The following is a 15,353-nucleotide window of genomic DNA, read 5'->3' as shown; positions in this document are numbered from 1 at the left end:
GGGCCTTCCAGCACATTTTATTATTCATATACCACCCCAGCCCCAATCCTGCAACGTGACCTGTGTGGGCAGACCCTTGGGAATATGCATAGCTCCAACAACTACATAAGGGTCTACAAATGTACATCAGATTACAGGATTTGGCTCTAAGTATACATCTCTCTGCTTCCCAAAGCCTGTCCCCTCACGAGTGGGTCATACCTTAGTCATCGATGGTAAATTATCTCAAACTGACATTAAGAGGAATCCTGCAAGGTTAAAAAATACTTCTTTGAATAAATACCCTTACATATGCTATCGCTAATACTCAGTATTATTAAAAGTGGAATCTCTCATTTTTATTGTTTCAAATTTCATTTACACAGTTTATGCCTCTTGTTTACAGTTTTGCCTCTCTCTCTGCTTAGGAAAAGGCAAATGCACAACTCTCTATTTCACTTCTGTTTAGTCTGTTCTCTGCAGCCCCTAGTCTGCAGCCTTGGGAGAATGCCGCAGCATCCTCTCACTGCAAACAAGCCAGGAACTGCTCATCTAGTTTAAAAAAGAACAGCTCTTGAAAATGCAAATTGATGCAAACAGTTCTATTGGCTTTTAACTTGGAAAACACTGTTTTACAAAACATGTATTTGACATGATAGATCTTTTTGTAATCCCATTATGAGCCATTTTAAATTACCTAGGCATGCTGCTGACTAGGATAGATGCTGCAAAAGAACCCTGAAATGTTGGGAGGTCAAGTTTAAATAAAATCCAAACTTCATCATTAAAAAAACCCTGCAAATGTTTTACACATTGAAAAACAGATCTGTATTTCTTTTCTGAGATATGGCTCCTTTGCTTTCTTGCTATAGGTAGCTAACTCCCACCCGCTGTTGAAATACCATTTGCAGTTTCATGCAAGCATTAGGAGTAATGGGGCGAAGACCATTTCCACTATATTGTGCGTTGAAAATCCAAAAGCCTGGTACCAGGACAACAGTTACAATTTTGGGTCAAATGCCAGGTTCTATCTTAAAAGAACAATACCCCAAAATTAACTGTCTTTAAAAAAAATTATTTACTTACTTAACACCAAGGAGGATCACATGGCCACAAGGGGGAAGGGCAAGCTTCCCATGCAATCAGGTAACGGACCTGTCACATTTATTTTTTCCACCTGGTCATCTACATGGCTTGTGTTTTATATAAATGTATATATTCTGAGTCACCATCAGAGCTCTCCCATCTATGACAACAAATTTCTCAAGCACTGAAAAAAAACCAACTCCAAACTCCCAACTAATGCACCTCCTCTGTGTACTCGTTTTCTTTCCAAAGAAAGTGGTACTGGAACCCCGGTGGTTCCAGTACAGGCAGCATCCATGGGAACAGAAGCTGCCTTGTTGCTTCCTCAGGTCTGCAAGCATCTTTGTGGCAGGTTACGTGGCCGAGGTAGCCACGCAAGCCAAAGAGACGTTCCCTGGAAAAGAAATCTGAAGCTGCCTCCCCTCCCCGCCAATGTAAAATACATGTACCAAAAGATTGAAGCACTTTGTGAAGTGGGGAAGGGAGAAAGAAAAGCAGCTCCATTTGTCCTCTCCAGGGATGTCTACTTTACTTCCTTATCTCATGTTAATGAAATAAATTGTGGCTGTCACTACCAGCCACAATCTTGGTCTCACGACTTGTCCAAATTATAACCACTGAGGACTCCACCACCACCCTGTGCTGGCCGGTGGAGGCGAAGGCAGCTTCCCCTGGGGCTCTTCAAGCTGTCATCTTCACCGGTACTATAGCGATGGGAGCATGCGCCTGCTCCGCAGAGGTTGGTGAATAGAAGCACCTTCAGTTAAGTGGAGCAAAAGCTCATTACGTTATAAAGTGCCACTTCTGTTACCCTTTCTGCTGAGATGGCCAAAGACAGAGTGCATGGGGCAGCTGACCTATTTGCCTTACTCTTGGATGCAAACCAGGCAAGACAAGATCGAGATCTATTGGTAGAGCAGCAGAGGAGGGAACATTTATAGTGATGGATTTCTCTTCCTCTCTCCCCTAACAGATAAAGAGACTTTTGTTTTGCTGATATGATCCTAGCACCTTTCACAGGCACTACATTTGTTTGAATTAAAAACAAGAAAGGCAGAGACACTGAGCACTGTATCTGGTCAGTAGATTCCTGTCAGAATCAATAAAAGGGTGCACAACATATGGAAAGGCATTTTATTAACAGCAGAATTAAGCTGAATTTAATAAGAGTGCTTTATGCTACCTTTTGCATTTAAAATATTTCAGTAAGCCATTAAAATAAGTTTATTCACACGGCTTTAATAAAGGTTTAACCCTGCAGCGGAAACAATTAAAAAGTCAGCATTTGCCAGCGGTTACCGCAGTGGTGTGTAGCTTATTGTGGCTTTCAGGCTGTTGCTAAATCCTCCTGCTGCTTCCTCCACAATAGTGATGTGTGGCCTGTGAAATGAGCACTGCGTTTCAAGAATCAAGGTGCCGCAATCTATACTTGGGATGGGGGTGGAGGAAAGGAGCGGGGTGGGGGGAGGTCTTTCTTCTCCTCCAATTCCCTACAATAGCCCAGATCTAAGCCCCTGCAAAACTTGGTCTGTCTCCAACTGTGCAGGAACCCCTTTAGCAAAGACGCAAGCAGACACAGCCTGCTCCATGGCCTTTCATCCCCCATCCCCAAGCACTGAGGGACATACCCAGCATAAGGACAGGAACAGCTGGAACACGCTGTGCTCCAGCTGTTGCTCTGCTACGGCCACCACAGAAAACACTGTAGCCCCCTCCTCTCTCAACCTGCTTCAGGACTAAAGGTAGAGAAACAGCCAAAAAGGTTAGTAACTGCCAACTTCTTTCCCTAGTGAGCCTTCCAGACTTCCCTATGTTTCTGTAAAATTCAGTCATGCTTTATGGGTCAGGAAGATGGGGTCAAGCCCTATAAAAGGGCTTTAAGAGGACTCGGTTGAGCCCTTCCCTGCTCTGCTCTCCTTGGGACTCCTTGACATGGGCCAGAGCATTGAGCAGGGAATTCTTACCTGTGGTGCACAAAGCTACCAGCACTGAAACCTGGGCTGCCAGCAGCTACCATCCCACGAGAACCCCTCCTCCAGGTGGAGCAGGGGGCACCTTCATACCCCAGCCACAAGCCCCTTCCCAACACAGCTTCTTTTGAAGGAAATCACGAGATGAGATACACGTTTAGCTTGTAACTAAGAACAAGCATTTTCTGCTTCTTAGCCACCTCTGGGGCACAATTTCTCTCTACTGATTTCCCCCCAAATCATGATCTGTAGCAACCTGTGGTTAACATAACAGCTAAGTTACGGTAGTGTTCGTGTCTCTGGTGCCTGTCTCCCAGTCCACACTCTAGACCCATTCAATGTACCATCAAATTCCAAGCTCACACATCCCCTAAGTGACCCCCTGGATCATGTCCTCCTTCACTTCCCAGCATACTCTTACTGACTTTAGGGTTCACATTCCCATCTTGCACCTTTTCTTGCTTGCCCTCCCTCAGCTTAGCGATATATAAAATCCCCTTCCTTTTTGTGTGCTGTCATCTCTCCTTTACATCACATTCTTCTCTGCAACCTTCATCATGTACTCCTCAGAGAAAGGATAAAGCCAGGGGTTGCTTTTAATTAAAGGGGAGAAAGTGAAAGCAGTCCTTAAAGGACTTCTCAGACCTGCTATGAACAGACAGTCCAGTAACTAAAAAAGTAGCTTTCTATGGGAGACTTTAAAACACAGAAACACAGTTAGTGCTGAAACTTCATCTTTTCCATACCCAACTTTCAGCAGAAAACGCAGTAAGCCTGAGCTGCAGAGGGCACAGGAATGGAACGCAGGAAATTTATGAGCTCCCAGAATTAAAACATTCCTGCAAGAAAGGTAGAAATGGCTTGTGGTGGGTCCTTTATGGGAGTAGGAAGGGAAAGCAAATGACCTTAAGAGATCCATCAGGGAACACATTAAGAAACTGGCTCTGTGCATGGTGCTGGGAGCACAAGAAACTTCTCATCATCCCTGTGCTACTCAGTGCCACAGAGTGACTGCAGAGCCTCCACCCAGACGAGGCAGGGACAAGCGCCGTCTGTTTATCAAGGAGATGAGGGAGAGTGCAAAACTCTGCCAGAACGAGGAGTTAAAAAGGGGGACAAAATAAGGTACAAACCCTAGGGTGCAAACAAAACCGGTACATTAACAAAGGGTTTCTGGTCTTCTTTATGATCCCAAGTTTTGCAAGCATCAGGCACAATAACAGTATTACTCCCAATGAGATATCTACAAATAAATTTCATTCTAAACTGTATCAAATAAGATATTCTAGACTGAATACTATTGCACAAAATAAACATTTGTCAATACAGAATAATTTTTAAGCAAACACAATATTGAATGTACTCCTATTAAGACAGCTACACAAAGGTGATTTTTAAAACCCATTTTCAAGCCATTCCAAAAATATGATAATGTTATGCTCTATTATGATAATGCAGCATTCTACTATCATATGACTAGGAGGCAGACATACACACAGAGATTTATATAATAATGACACATGAACAGCTTCACATGCTATTTACTATTGTGCTCACATAATGCTTGTTTTCAAGACTCTTTTCAAGCATTTATCAAATTCCTCATAACTGCTGGGAGGTAGTGAACTAGGTAATTTGTAAGACTGTATTTTAAGTTCAAAAATCTATTTTTGTTCCAAACTGATATTTGGGGTTTTTTTTTTAAATTTAGCTTCATAAGAAATGAGTTTTAATTTTTGCCCCCCAACCAGTTCTGAGGAACAAGTACATCCAGCTGAGACCTTGTATGACATAATTAAACCCGGAGCAAATTTTTACGTTCAAGATATAAACCCCAGAAAATAGGGATTTATAATGAAAACATTGACAGGCAGTTAACCATAGCCATACGGGCAGGTGTTGCTATACAACGTATCAGTCTTACTTTTATTTTCTTTCAGACCATGTGAAGAGACATCTGTAATAGTACATCTTTGGTGATACACATTACGGAAAGCTATGGGAAAGTTATAACATACATTACAGAAATTGTATCTCTGAACATAGAAACATACAACATGAAATGTTTAGACATACTTAAGTCACACAAAGTTTGGTAACAGCTACCGTACTTTGACACACAAGACTAAGGTCTTTCCTAGACTTTTCATTGTTAAAGCCAGATCTGGCAAACACTGTGCACACAGATAATTTCACTGACATGAGCAGTTTGAGAGTTCAGAGGGACAAATGCATACAAATAACTCATGTATGTAACTGTTTGCAAGATCTGCTCCTGAAAGTAATCCTTTATGTTAACAGATTACTACTAAAAATCCAATTTTGAGACTCAGTAATTTTTTGTTGGCTAACTATTCAATTTTATGAAAAGCCATTATACTGAAACTTGGAATTGACAAAGATTTAATAAAACAAGTTTAATAAAACTATACTACAGACATTTACTTAATAAAGACTTACACCATATGCCCAGCACCATCTTCATACAGATGTATTGTAGTTTAATCTAATCCTAGAAAAATATGGTTTCCTGCTAGCAGTTATTTTAATAATTAAACACTTCACAACAATTTAATATTATCTAGGACTTTATTATTTCATACAGAAAAAAAATACTAAGTCTACCCCTGTAATTTCTTCATCATTACTTTTACTTAATTTTACAAGCAGCATAATTTTCTCTGATCTACAGGAGAGGAAAAGCCAAATTATCTCATGCAAAAAATGTGGTGTAAGCAGCACAACATTCAAAGTGTTAAAGAAATAAAGGATTTTTTTAAGAAATGAGAACCCATAATAATCAAAAGACACAGCAAAGCAAAACAAGCTATCTTTTTACTTTATAGCTTGGTGGTCTGCTACAGAAAACATACGTACATGGAATCTGCGTAATCATTATTTGTATCAGTTACTTGCTAGTATGCACTAAAGCAGCTGAAGTAGTTCTTACATTAAAAGTTTTTTGGGGGGGGGGGTGTTGTGGTTTTGGGGGGATTTTTAAAGATGTAATTTCTGTGAACTAAATCCTGGCAGGTGCTGAGTATATCCTACATTTCCAAAGAAATTTAGAGCATTCAACCCTAATAAAGCAGGCTCAAGGAGCGACACTTCTACATCACATGACAGACACAACGGAGCTGTAATCCTTAGTGGAAATGAAGAAACCTTGAACCAATGTGAATGGAGTTTGTGTACGAGCACAGACTGATGTGATTTTTCCCAATGCTCATGCTTTTCTTAAAATACTTGTAAATGTTCGTAAGATCTCAGGGCGTACTTTATGTATGAATGACTCCTAAAATGGGAAGCTTTTCATATAGTGCTAGGTGTGCAAAACAGCATATGCTTAGTGCCATCTACTGGGAGTGCCTGCTTATACTCCGACTTTACCATGTCGGCTGTAAAAAACGTTACGGGCAAACTGTGCACTAGGTTTGCACACATTGAAACGTTTAGTCCTAACTTCAGACAAAAAATATTTTTAAAATACAATTTGGAAGAATAGATCCACACTCCAGGTGCTAATATACAAATAGAAAAAGAGCAAGTGAAAACAGGTCACTAGCACAACTGTTAATTCAGTTTACGAATAATCCAGCATAACTCACACATGCTTACAAAATAGTGTTTCAAAGAAGAGACAGAAGGTCACCCCTGTCCTAAGATACTTCTTAGTGTTATTTCATTCATTTAACTTTTTGAAAGAAAAAAAAAATTTTCACTTGCTTCTGATCTACAACTATGACTAAATATAAAGTAAACATTACTTTGTATTACTTTCTTCCTTACATGAAGGACAGAGGTACCATTCCAAGCACAGAAATTGAAATGATACTTTCAATTCAAGTCCTTGTCCTGCAAATATTTAACTGCATGGAGTTTAAAACTGCGTTCGGAAGCCCAATTTACAGCTCTGCCGGCACTTTGCTCCCTTACGCTGAGCGGGCAGGGGTTCCAGAAGGTTAGAAAATCTCCTTCCGTATGGAATTTGCCATTCAACCAGAAGAAGACCAAACTCCACACCATTCCAGACTCGGTGGGCACATAGCATGGTGGTAAGGTTACAGGGCTGCAATTCGCACAGAACTGGGTGGTGGGAAAAGTACTAACCCAAAGTGTTATGTCATAAAAAAGTCATGAGAACTCAGGGCGTTTTCTGTGCATTCAAAAGTTAAAGTCACAGTGCATTGTGGCATTTAAGTAGACATTGGCTCTAGATCTCCTTCCCATTTTTAATTTGATACATGCTATACCATTTACTTTACAACCCCCTTAATACACCACACACAAAAGCCAAACCAAAGGCAAAGCAAGCTTACGTTAATTTATAAGCATCTGGGGAATTTATATTACTCTTAAAATATGTGAGATATGTGATTGTATATTATTCCACTGTTAGCAGATGAATTTGTGTTTATCATCTATAAATATCTATATATAAATCTATAAAGTAGCCAGTCAGTGGAACTCAAATCTATTAATGTTTGCACAGTTATGGATCAAAGGGACAGGAATAAACAGTAGTGTTATGAGCATTTTATTCCAAAATGTGACTACAGAATTATGCCAGAAAAACGATTTGACACAATAGCTAACATAATGCTTTGCAAACAGGTACACAATAGCAAAACCTCCCAGGGGCTGTGTTTCTAGCTGACCAACTTTGAGATCTCCTTTTCAGAGCAGGAGCAAAATGCCCGGAAGACTGAGTGCCCCCATTTTAAGGTAGACACCAGCAATATGAGCACACATCAAAAGGTGCATAATAAGGGCTACGGAAATTTGCTTACCCTATATTTTTAGGATTTTAAATTTGGCTCAGCAGCAAATATAACAGGAAACCAAGGTCAGGCTGACACAATGTGGGCTATTCTCTCTCTTCCTCAATATGTGTTTGCAGCTCCTATGTAGGTTAATGGGAGTTTTGTGCACATGTGGGGGGAAACAGAACACAAATGCCGCAAAAATTGGACTCAGATTTAGTTCAAATAAAGTGTAATCAGCTTTAGAAAAATCCATCAGCTTGAAAACTGATGTCTTATCACTGAAAAAAATCTTTAGAACATCATCTCCGTATGCTTTTTAAGTCCAGCTCTGGGAAAAAGTGCTCGTAACATTTTGCACCCTTATGAACCAGTTGTGAGTGTAGTACAAACACCCAAGCTGGGTCTTTTTTGATGCTTCAAATACTGATCAGCCAGGATTGTATCTTTTTTATTTGGGTGTCAAGAAAATTCCTAGTAACATGCAAAATTAGCTCAGTGGAGCTCTTATTTTCTTCCACATAACCATGTACACTGACATTATTATGTAGACGTTACAGATACTGTTGCTGTTTAAGTCAAACACAAATTACTTACTTAGGTTCAAGGTTTTCATGATATAACCAATTCATGGAGATGGGGTCTTATGGCCCCCTTCACAGATCTAATAGCAGAACCTGGACCTTACATGAAAAGTGCAGCTGCATCTGGGCATTAAATTGCATGTTTCCATTTATTTATTTAGAGAAGTGTCATGTAACTAAAGAAAATGCTGTCAGAGGAATGAAATAATTAAGTTTTAAATTTTGCATGCTTTTTGTACATGATTTTCAGTGCAACATACTTGATTTATAATAAAAATGTACAAAGGGACACATGGAGTGTAACGATAGTAAACTGCTAAAGATTTTGGAAAATATTTTAAGTCCTATGATTTAATAGCAATCGATATGCTAAGTTCTTTTATGCATCTGTTTTAAAAAATTTTAAGTGGCATTTAATAAATTCTTTTCAGTTTAATTCCACTGTTTTTTCCAAGAATGAGGAAAACAATATAAAATTTAAGAGAGAATATGTTGGACAAGGAAGTCAGACAGCATTTCCAAGCATCCTAAAATGTCGTATATGAAAACCCTCACTCAAGCCACTGACTTTTACAAAAAAAAAAGCAAACAAACTTCAGGTTCAAAGGAAAATTTAAACAAACCAGAGCAACCCATAGCGCATTGTTTCCTGCAGCAGAGACACCCATTCCTAAAAGGGCCTTCATTATGCATGACACAACAAGCAGCACCCATTCAACCTGAGGGAAGCCCACAGGCTCGCAGGGCCACTGGCTGGCTCTTTGTCACCAAATGCAGCAGGTTGAATGCAGACATCACTGTGATATCCTCACCAACAAAACCAGAGGCAAAGAACAGGGGCAAGAGCTGAGTAGGGAAGAAAAAGAAAAAAAAAAGAAAAAAAAAAGATGAGAACAAATTAAAACATCAAAAATGTTAAGATACATTCACAGAAAAAACAATGCTTACAATTTTATGAGACCATCACATGGGAGTACAATTCTAAATGCACTTTTCTTAGTATGTTTAGCCCATTTCTGACACACACACCCCTAATATTTTGATATATATTACATAGTGTTCAGTGAAGCAACTTTCTATGCTACCAAGTGAGAGGGAGGGGGCATTTTTATAGGAGGCATTCACAACAGCTGCTTTAGATACCTAACTTGGAGCAACTCGGGGTAGCAACCTACATGGAGGTACTTAAATGCAGAGGTACTAAGGGATAAACCTCAGGACCTCAGCTAGATAGCAGGAATCCTGCTTTGAACACCCAGGAATGCCGGGCAAATCAAACGTGCAGGCTTTTCTATTTATTTTATTTAAAACGAAATCACACTCCGCAACATTTCTGAATGGTGAATGCTGCAAACCAATCATTGCTAAAAATTGTTCTTTTGATGACTTGTTTGAGAAACATGACATTTCATTGTAATAAACTTGCCAGATATCTTAAAACTACGTGCCCTGGTTTCAGCTGGGATAGAGTTAATTTTCTTCCTAGCAGCTGGTACAGTGCTGTGTTTGGGATTTAGTATGAGGATAATGTTGATAACACACTGATATTTTAGTCGTTGCTAAGTAGTGCTTACACTAGTCAAGGACTTTTCAGCTTCTCATGCCCTGCCAGCGAGAAGCTGGGAGGGGGCACAGCCAGGACAGCTGACCCAAACCGGCCAGAGGGATATTCCATACCATGTGACATTATGCTCAGTATATAAAGTGGGGGGAGTTGGCCGGGGGCGGCGGTGACCGCTGCTTGGGAACTGGCTGGGCATCAGTCGGCAGGTGGTGAGCAATTGCATTGTGCATCACTTATTTTGTATATTCTTTCATCATCATCATCATCATCATCATCATCATCATCATTATTATTATTATTATTTTCCCCTCCTTTTCTGTCCTATTAAACTACCTTTATCTCAACCCATGAATTTTACTTTTTTTTCCCCCGATTCTCTCCCCCATCCCACTGGAGGGGGGCGGGGAGTGAGCGAATGGCTGTGTGGTGTTTAGCTGCCTGCCAGGTTAAACCACAGCAGTCCTTTTGGCGCCCAACGTGGGACACGAAGGGTTGAAATAACGACAGATCTGACCAGAGTGTGTTAAGGCAAATTTGTTACAAGCATTCATCATATTGGTTTAATAGTTGCTGGTCACAATGTTGATTACTTTACCCTCAAAGTTGCCGTGCTTGCTCTCAAAGTTGTGTTATGTAACACCTTGCTTGCTGTACATGGTCCCTGTTGTGCTGTCTGTCACCTCTGGGAGCTGGATCAAGGATATCATTTTGCTGCACTGTGTAACGCTACTGGTTTATGATATGATAAAATTATTGGTTGTGAGACTAATTTTTGTATTTTTACTTTTGTATTTGTACTCAACATTGCTGTCATCTCTGTACCTCAGGAGCCACCTTTCGGAAACTATTAATAATTACACCTTTTACCTTTTCTTCTCAGGGAACCAATCTATGGGGGAGACAGGGGAGGCCATTTTCCCCTACTCCTTCACCTTCCCCTTCTCCTTCAGGCTGGATACGACAGCTCTTGAGAATTTTGAATATCCTTGGGATGTTCAAACCAGCATGTTCCTATTGCTATGTCTCCTGATGTGGTTCAGGTCTTGTTTAAGGTTAAACAATTATTTAACAATACCATCCTGAGATCAACCCCCACGACAGGCACCGTGGCTACTCAAACCCCGGCAACACGCACTGCAGTTACCCAAACCCCTACGACAGGCACTGTGGCTACTCAAACCCCAGTGACAGGCACTGCTGTTACCCAAACCCCTACGACAGGCACTGTGGCTACTCAAACCCCAGCAACAGGCACTGTGGCTACTCCAACCCCCGTGACAGGCACCGCAGCTACTCAAACCCCGGCAAAAGGCACTGCAGCTGAACCAGAGAACCAACCCGTGCCAGTATCAGTCACCCCTATACACAAGAAGAAATACACAAGAAAATCAACTCGTTTAGTAAGGGATGAAGATGAACCAGGGCCATCACGAGAACAGGAGGAGGAAGAGGAAGAACTCATAAACGAGGCAGTAACCACATGATCCCCATCCCTGAGTGAGCTGCGAGATAATGTGAAAAGATTTCAGCCGTCATCCAGGCGAGCACGTTGTCACCTGGCTGCTCCAATGCTGGGATAACGGGGCCAGCAGTCTGGAATTAAGAGGGTAGGGAAGCCAACCAGCTGGAATCCCTTTCCAGGGAAGGGGGCATTGACAAAGCAATTGGAAAAGGGACACAAGCCCTCAGCCTCTGGAGGCGACTCCTGTCAGGCATGAAGGAAAGGTATTCCTTCGATGTCATATGTCACCCAGGCAAGTGGACCACCATGGAGAGAGGTGTCCAGTACCTGAGGGGATTAGCCGTGCTGGAGGTGATTTATGATGACCTGGACAACGAGCAGCTATCCAAAGATCCCGATGAAGTCAAGTGCACACGACCCATGTGGCGGAAGTTTGTAAGGAGCTCACCATCGTCATATGCCAACTCATTGGCAGTGATGACCTGGGAAGATGGAGAGGAACAAAAGGTGGATGAATTGGCTGGCCAGCTCCGGCAACACGAAGAAAGTCTCTCTTCCTCCCTCGTCTCGGCTGTGGAGAAACTGTCCCTGAAGGTCCAGCAACTCAAAGAGGATAGGTCCTACTCCCCACCTGTACGGACCAGTATCTCAGCCATTAGGAGTCAGCGTCCCTCTGCTCAAGAAAGGATATAGTGGATACACACCACGGGCCACCCTGTGGTTTTACTAACGTGACCATGGAGAGGACATGAGGAAGTGGGATGGAAAATCTATGTCGACCCTAGAGGGACAGGTATGTGAGTTGCAAGGAAAAACAATCACAAAAGGGTTTTTTTCCAGAAAAATTGCTGCTCCAGTTTCCAGCGGGCAGTTCCCCAGACAGAGTAGAAGGGCCGATCTTACTTCTGATCTTAATGAAAAGACTTCTGACTCGTATTTACAGGAAATGAGAAACAAATACTATGACCAGGACTAGAGGGCCCCTGCCTCCAGCCAGGCGGAGGAAACGGCCAACTGGGTTTATTGGACTGTGTGGATTCGGTGGCCTGGCACATCAGACCCACAGGAGTATAAGGCTCTAGTGGACACCAGTGCACAGTGTACCCTAACGCCACCAAGCTATAAAGGGGCAGAACCCATCTTTATTTCTGGAGTGACAGGGGGATCCCAACAGCTAACTGTATTGGAGGCTGAAGTGAGCCTAACTGGGAATGAGTGGCAGAAGCACCCCATTGTGACTGGCCCAGAGGCTCCGTGCATCCTTGGCATAGACTACCTCAGGAGAGGGTATTTCAAGGACCCAAAAGGGTACCGGTGGGCTTTTGGTATAGCTGCCTTGGAGATGGAGGAAATTAAACAGCTGTCCACCCTGCCCGGTCTCTTGGAGGACCCTTCTGTTGTGGGGTTGCTGAGGGGCGATGAACAACAGGTGCCAATGGCTACCACAATGATGCACTGGCGGCAATATCACACCAACTGAGACGCCCTGATTCCCATCCATAAGCTGATTCGTCGACTGGAGAGCCAAGGAGTGATCAGCAAGACTCACACACCCTTTAACAGTCCCATATGGCCAGTGCAAAAGTCTAATGGAGAATAGAGGCTAACAGTAGACTATCGTGACCTGTGAATGAAGTCATGCCACCGCTGAGTGCTGCCGTGCCAGACATGCTCAAACTTCAATATGAACTGGAGTCAAAGGCAGCCAAGTGGTATGCCACAATTGATATCACTAATGAGTTTTTCTCAATCTCTTTGGCAGCAGAGTGCAGGCCACAGTTTGCTTTCACTTGGAGGGGCATCCAGTACACCTGGAACCGACTGCTCCAAGGGTGGAAACACAGCCCCACCATTTGCCATGGACTGATCCAGACTGCACCGGAACAGGATGAAGCTCCGGAACACCTGCAATACATTGATGACATCATCATATGGGGCGACACAGCAGGAGAAGTTTTTGAGAAAGGGAAGAAAATAGTCCAAATCCTGCTGAAAGCCAGTTTTGCCATAAAACAAAGTAAGGTCAAGGGACCTGCACAGGAGATCCAGTTTTTAGGAATAAAATGGCAAGATGGACATCGTCAGATCCCAATGGATGTGATCAACAAAGTAACAGCCATGCCTCCACCAACTAGTAAAAAGGAAACACAAGCTTTCTTAGGCATTCTGGGTTTTTGGAGAATGCATATTCCAAATTACAGTCTGATTGTAAGCCCTCTCTATCAAGTGACCCAGAAGAACGATTTCAAATGGGGCCCTAAGCAACCACAAGCCTTTGAACAAATTAAACAGGAGGTAGTTCATGCAGTAGCCCTTGGGCCAGTCCGGGCAGGACAAGATGTAAAAAATGTGCTCTACACCACAGCCGGGGAGAATGGCCCTACCTGGAGCTTCTGGCAGAAAGCACCAGGGGAGAGTCGAGCTTGACCCCTAGAGTTTTGGAGTTGGGGATACAGAGGATCCGAGGCCCACTACACTCCAAATGAAAAAGAGATATTGGCAGCATATGAAGGGGTTCAAGCCGCTTCGGAAGTGGTTGGTACTGAAGCACAGCTCCTCCTGGCACCCTGACTGCTGGTGCTGGGCTGGATGTTCAAAGGGCAGGTCCCCTGTACACATCATGCAACTGATGCTACATGGAGTAAGTGGGTCACACTGATCACACAATGGGCTTGAATAGGAAACCCCATCAGTAAATTATTTATAGCTCGGTGGGCCCATGGCACCTCAGGCCATCAAGGAAGAGATGCAACATACAGATGGGCTCGTGATCAAGGGGTGGACTTGACCATGGGCACTATTGCACAGGTTATCCACGACTGTGAAACATGTGCTGCGATCAAGCAAGCCAAGCGGTTAAAGCCTCTCTGGTATGGAGGACGATGGCTGAAATATAAATATGGGGAGGCCTGGCAGATTGATTATATCACAGTCCCACAAATCCACCAAGGCAAGCGCCATGGGTTTACAATGGTGGAGGCAACCACCGCATGGCTGGAAACATATCCCGTGTCCCATGCCACTGCCTGGAACACTATCCTGGGCCTTGAAAAGCAAGTCCTATGGTGACATGGCACCCCAGAAAGAACTGAGTCAGACAACGGGACTCATTTCATGGAATCATAGAATCATTAAGGTTGGAAAAAACCTCTAAGATCATTGAGTCCAACCGTTGACCCAACACCACCATGCCCACTAAACCATGTCCCTAAGCGCCTCATCTAAACGCCTTTTAAATACCTCCAGGGATGGTGACTCAACCACTTCCCTGGGCAGCCTGTTCCAACGTTTAACCACTCTTTCAGTAAAGAAATTTTTCCTCACATCCAATCTAAACCTCCCCTGGCGCAACTTGAGGCCATTTCCTCTCATCCTATCACTTGTTACTTGGGAGAAGAGACCGACCCCCACCTCACTACAACCTCCTTTCAGGGAGTTGTAGAGCGCGATGAGGTCTCCCCTCAGCCTCCTCTTCTCCAGGCTAAACAACCCCAGTTCCCTCAGCCGCTCCTCATAAGACTTGTGCTCCAGACCCCTCACCAGCCTCATTGCCCTTCTCTGGACACGCTCTAACACCTCAACGTCCTTCTTGTAGTGAGGGGCCCAAAACTGAACACAGGATTCGAGCCTGTGCGGCCTCACCAGGGCTGAGTACAGGGGCACGATCACTTCCCTACTCCTGCTGGCCACACTATTTCTGACACAGGCCAGGATGCCATTGGCCTTCTTGGCCGCCTGGGCACACTGCCGGCTCATGTTCAGCTGGCTGTCAACCAACACCCCCCAGGTCCTTTTCCGACAGGCAGCTTTCCAGCCACTCTTCCCCAAGCCTGTAGCACTGCATGGGGTTGTTGTGGCCGAAGTGCAGGACCCGGCACTTGGCCTTGTTGAATCTCATACAGTTGGCCTCGGCCCATTGATCCAGCCTGTCCAGGTCCCTCTGCA

General features: G+C 43.3%; 1 protein-coding gene across 3 annotated transcripts in view; it reads right to left on the bottom strand.

The window, feature by feature from the left end:
- The window catches only part of MSRB3 (methionine sulfoxide reductase B3), a 96,494-nt gene that overhangs the window by 58,610 nt on the left and 22,531 nt on the right, over positions 1-15,353 (bottom strand). For 2 of the 3 annotated variants that reach the window (XM_076332320.1, XM_076332337.1), the window contains exon 2: positions 9,102-9,228. In XM_076332320.1, the coding sequence (XP_076188435.1) occupies positions 9,102-9,228 (127 nt within the window). The remainder of the gene's footprint in view (positions 1-9,101; positions 9,229-15,353) is intronic. The other variant, XM_076332328.1, reaches the window with a different exon arrangement.

This window comes from Aptenodytes patagonicus, chromosome 1 (genome assembly GCF_965638725.1).
Source record: "Aptenodytes patagonicus chromosome 1, bAptPat1.pri.cur, whole genome shotgun sequence".
Taxonomy (NCBI): Eukaryota; Metazoa; Chordata; class Aves; order Sphenisciformes; family Spheniscidae; genus Aptenodytes; species Aptenodytes patagonicus.
Note: the sequence above shows the minus strand (reverse complement) of the source record. Positions and strands in the feature narration are given on the sequence as shown.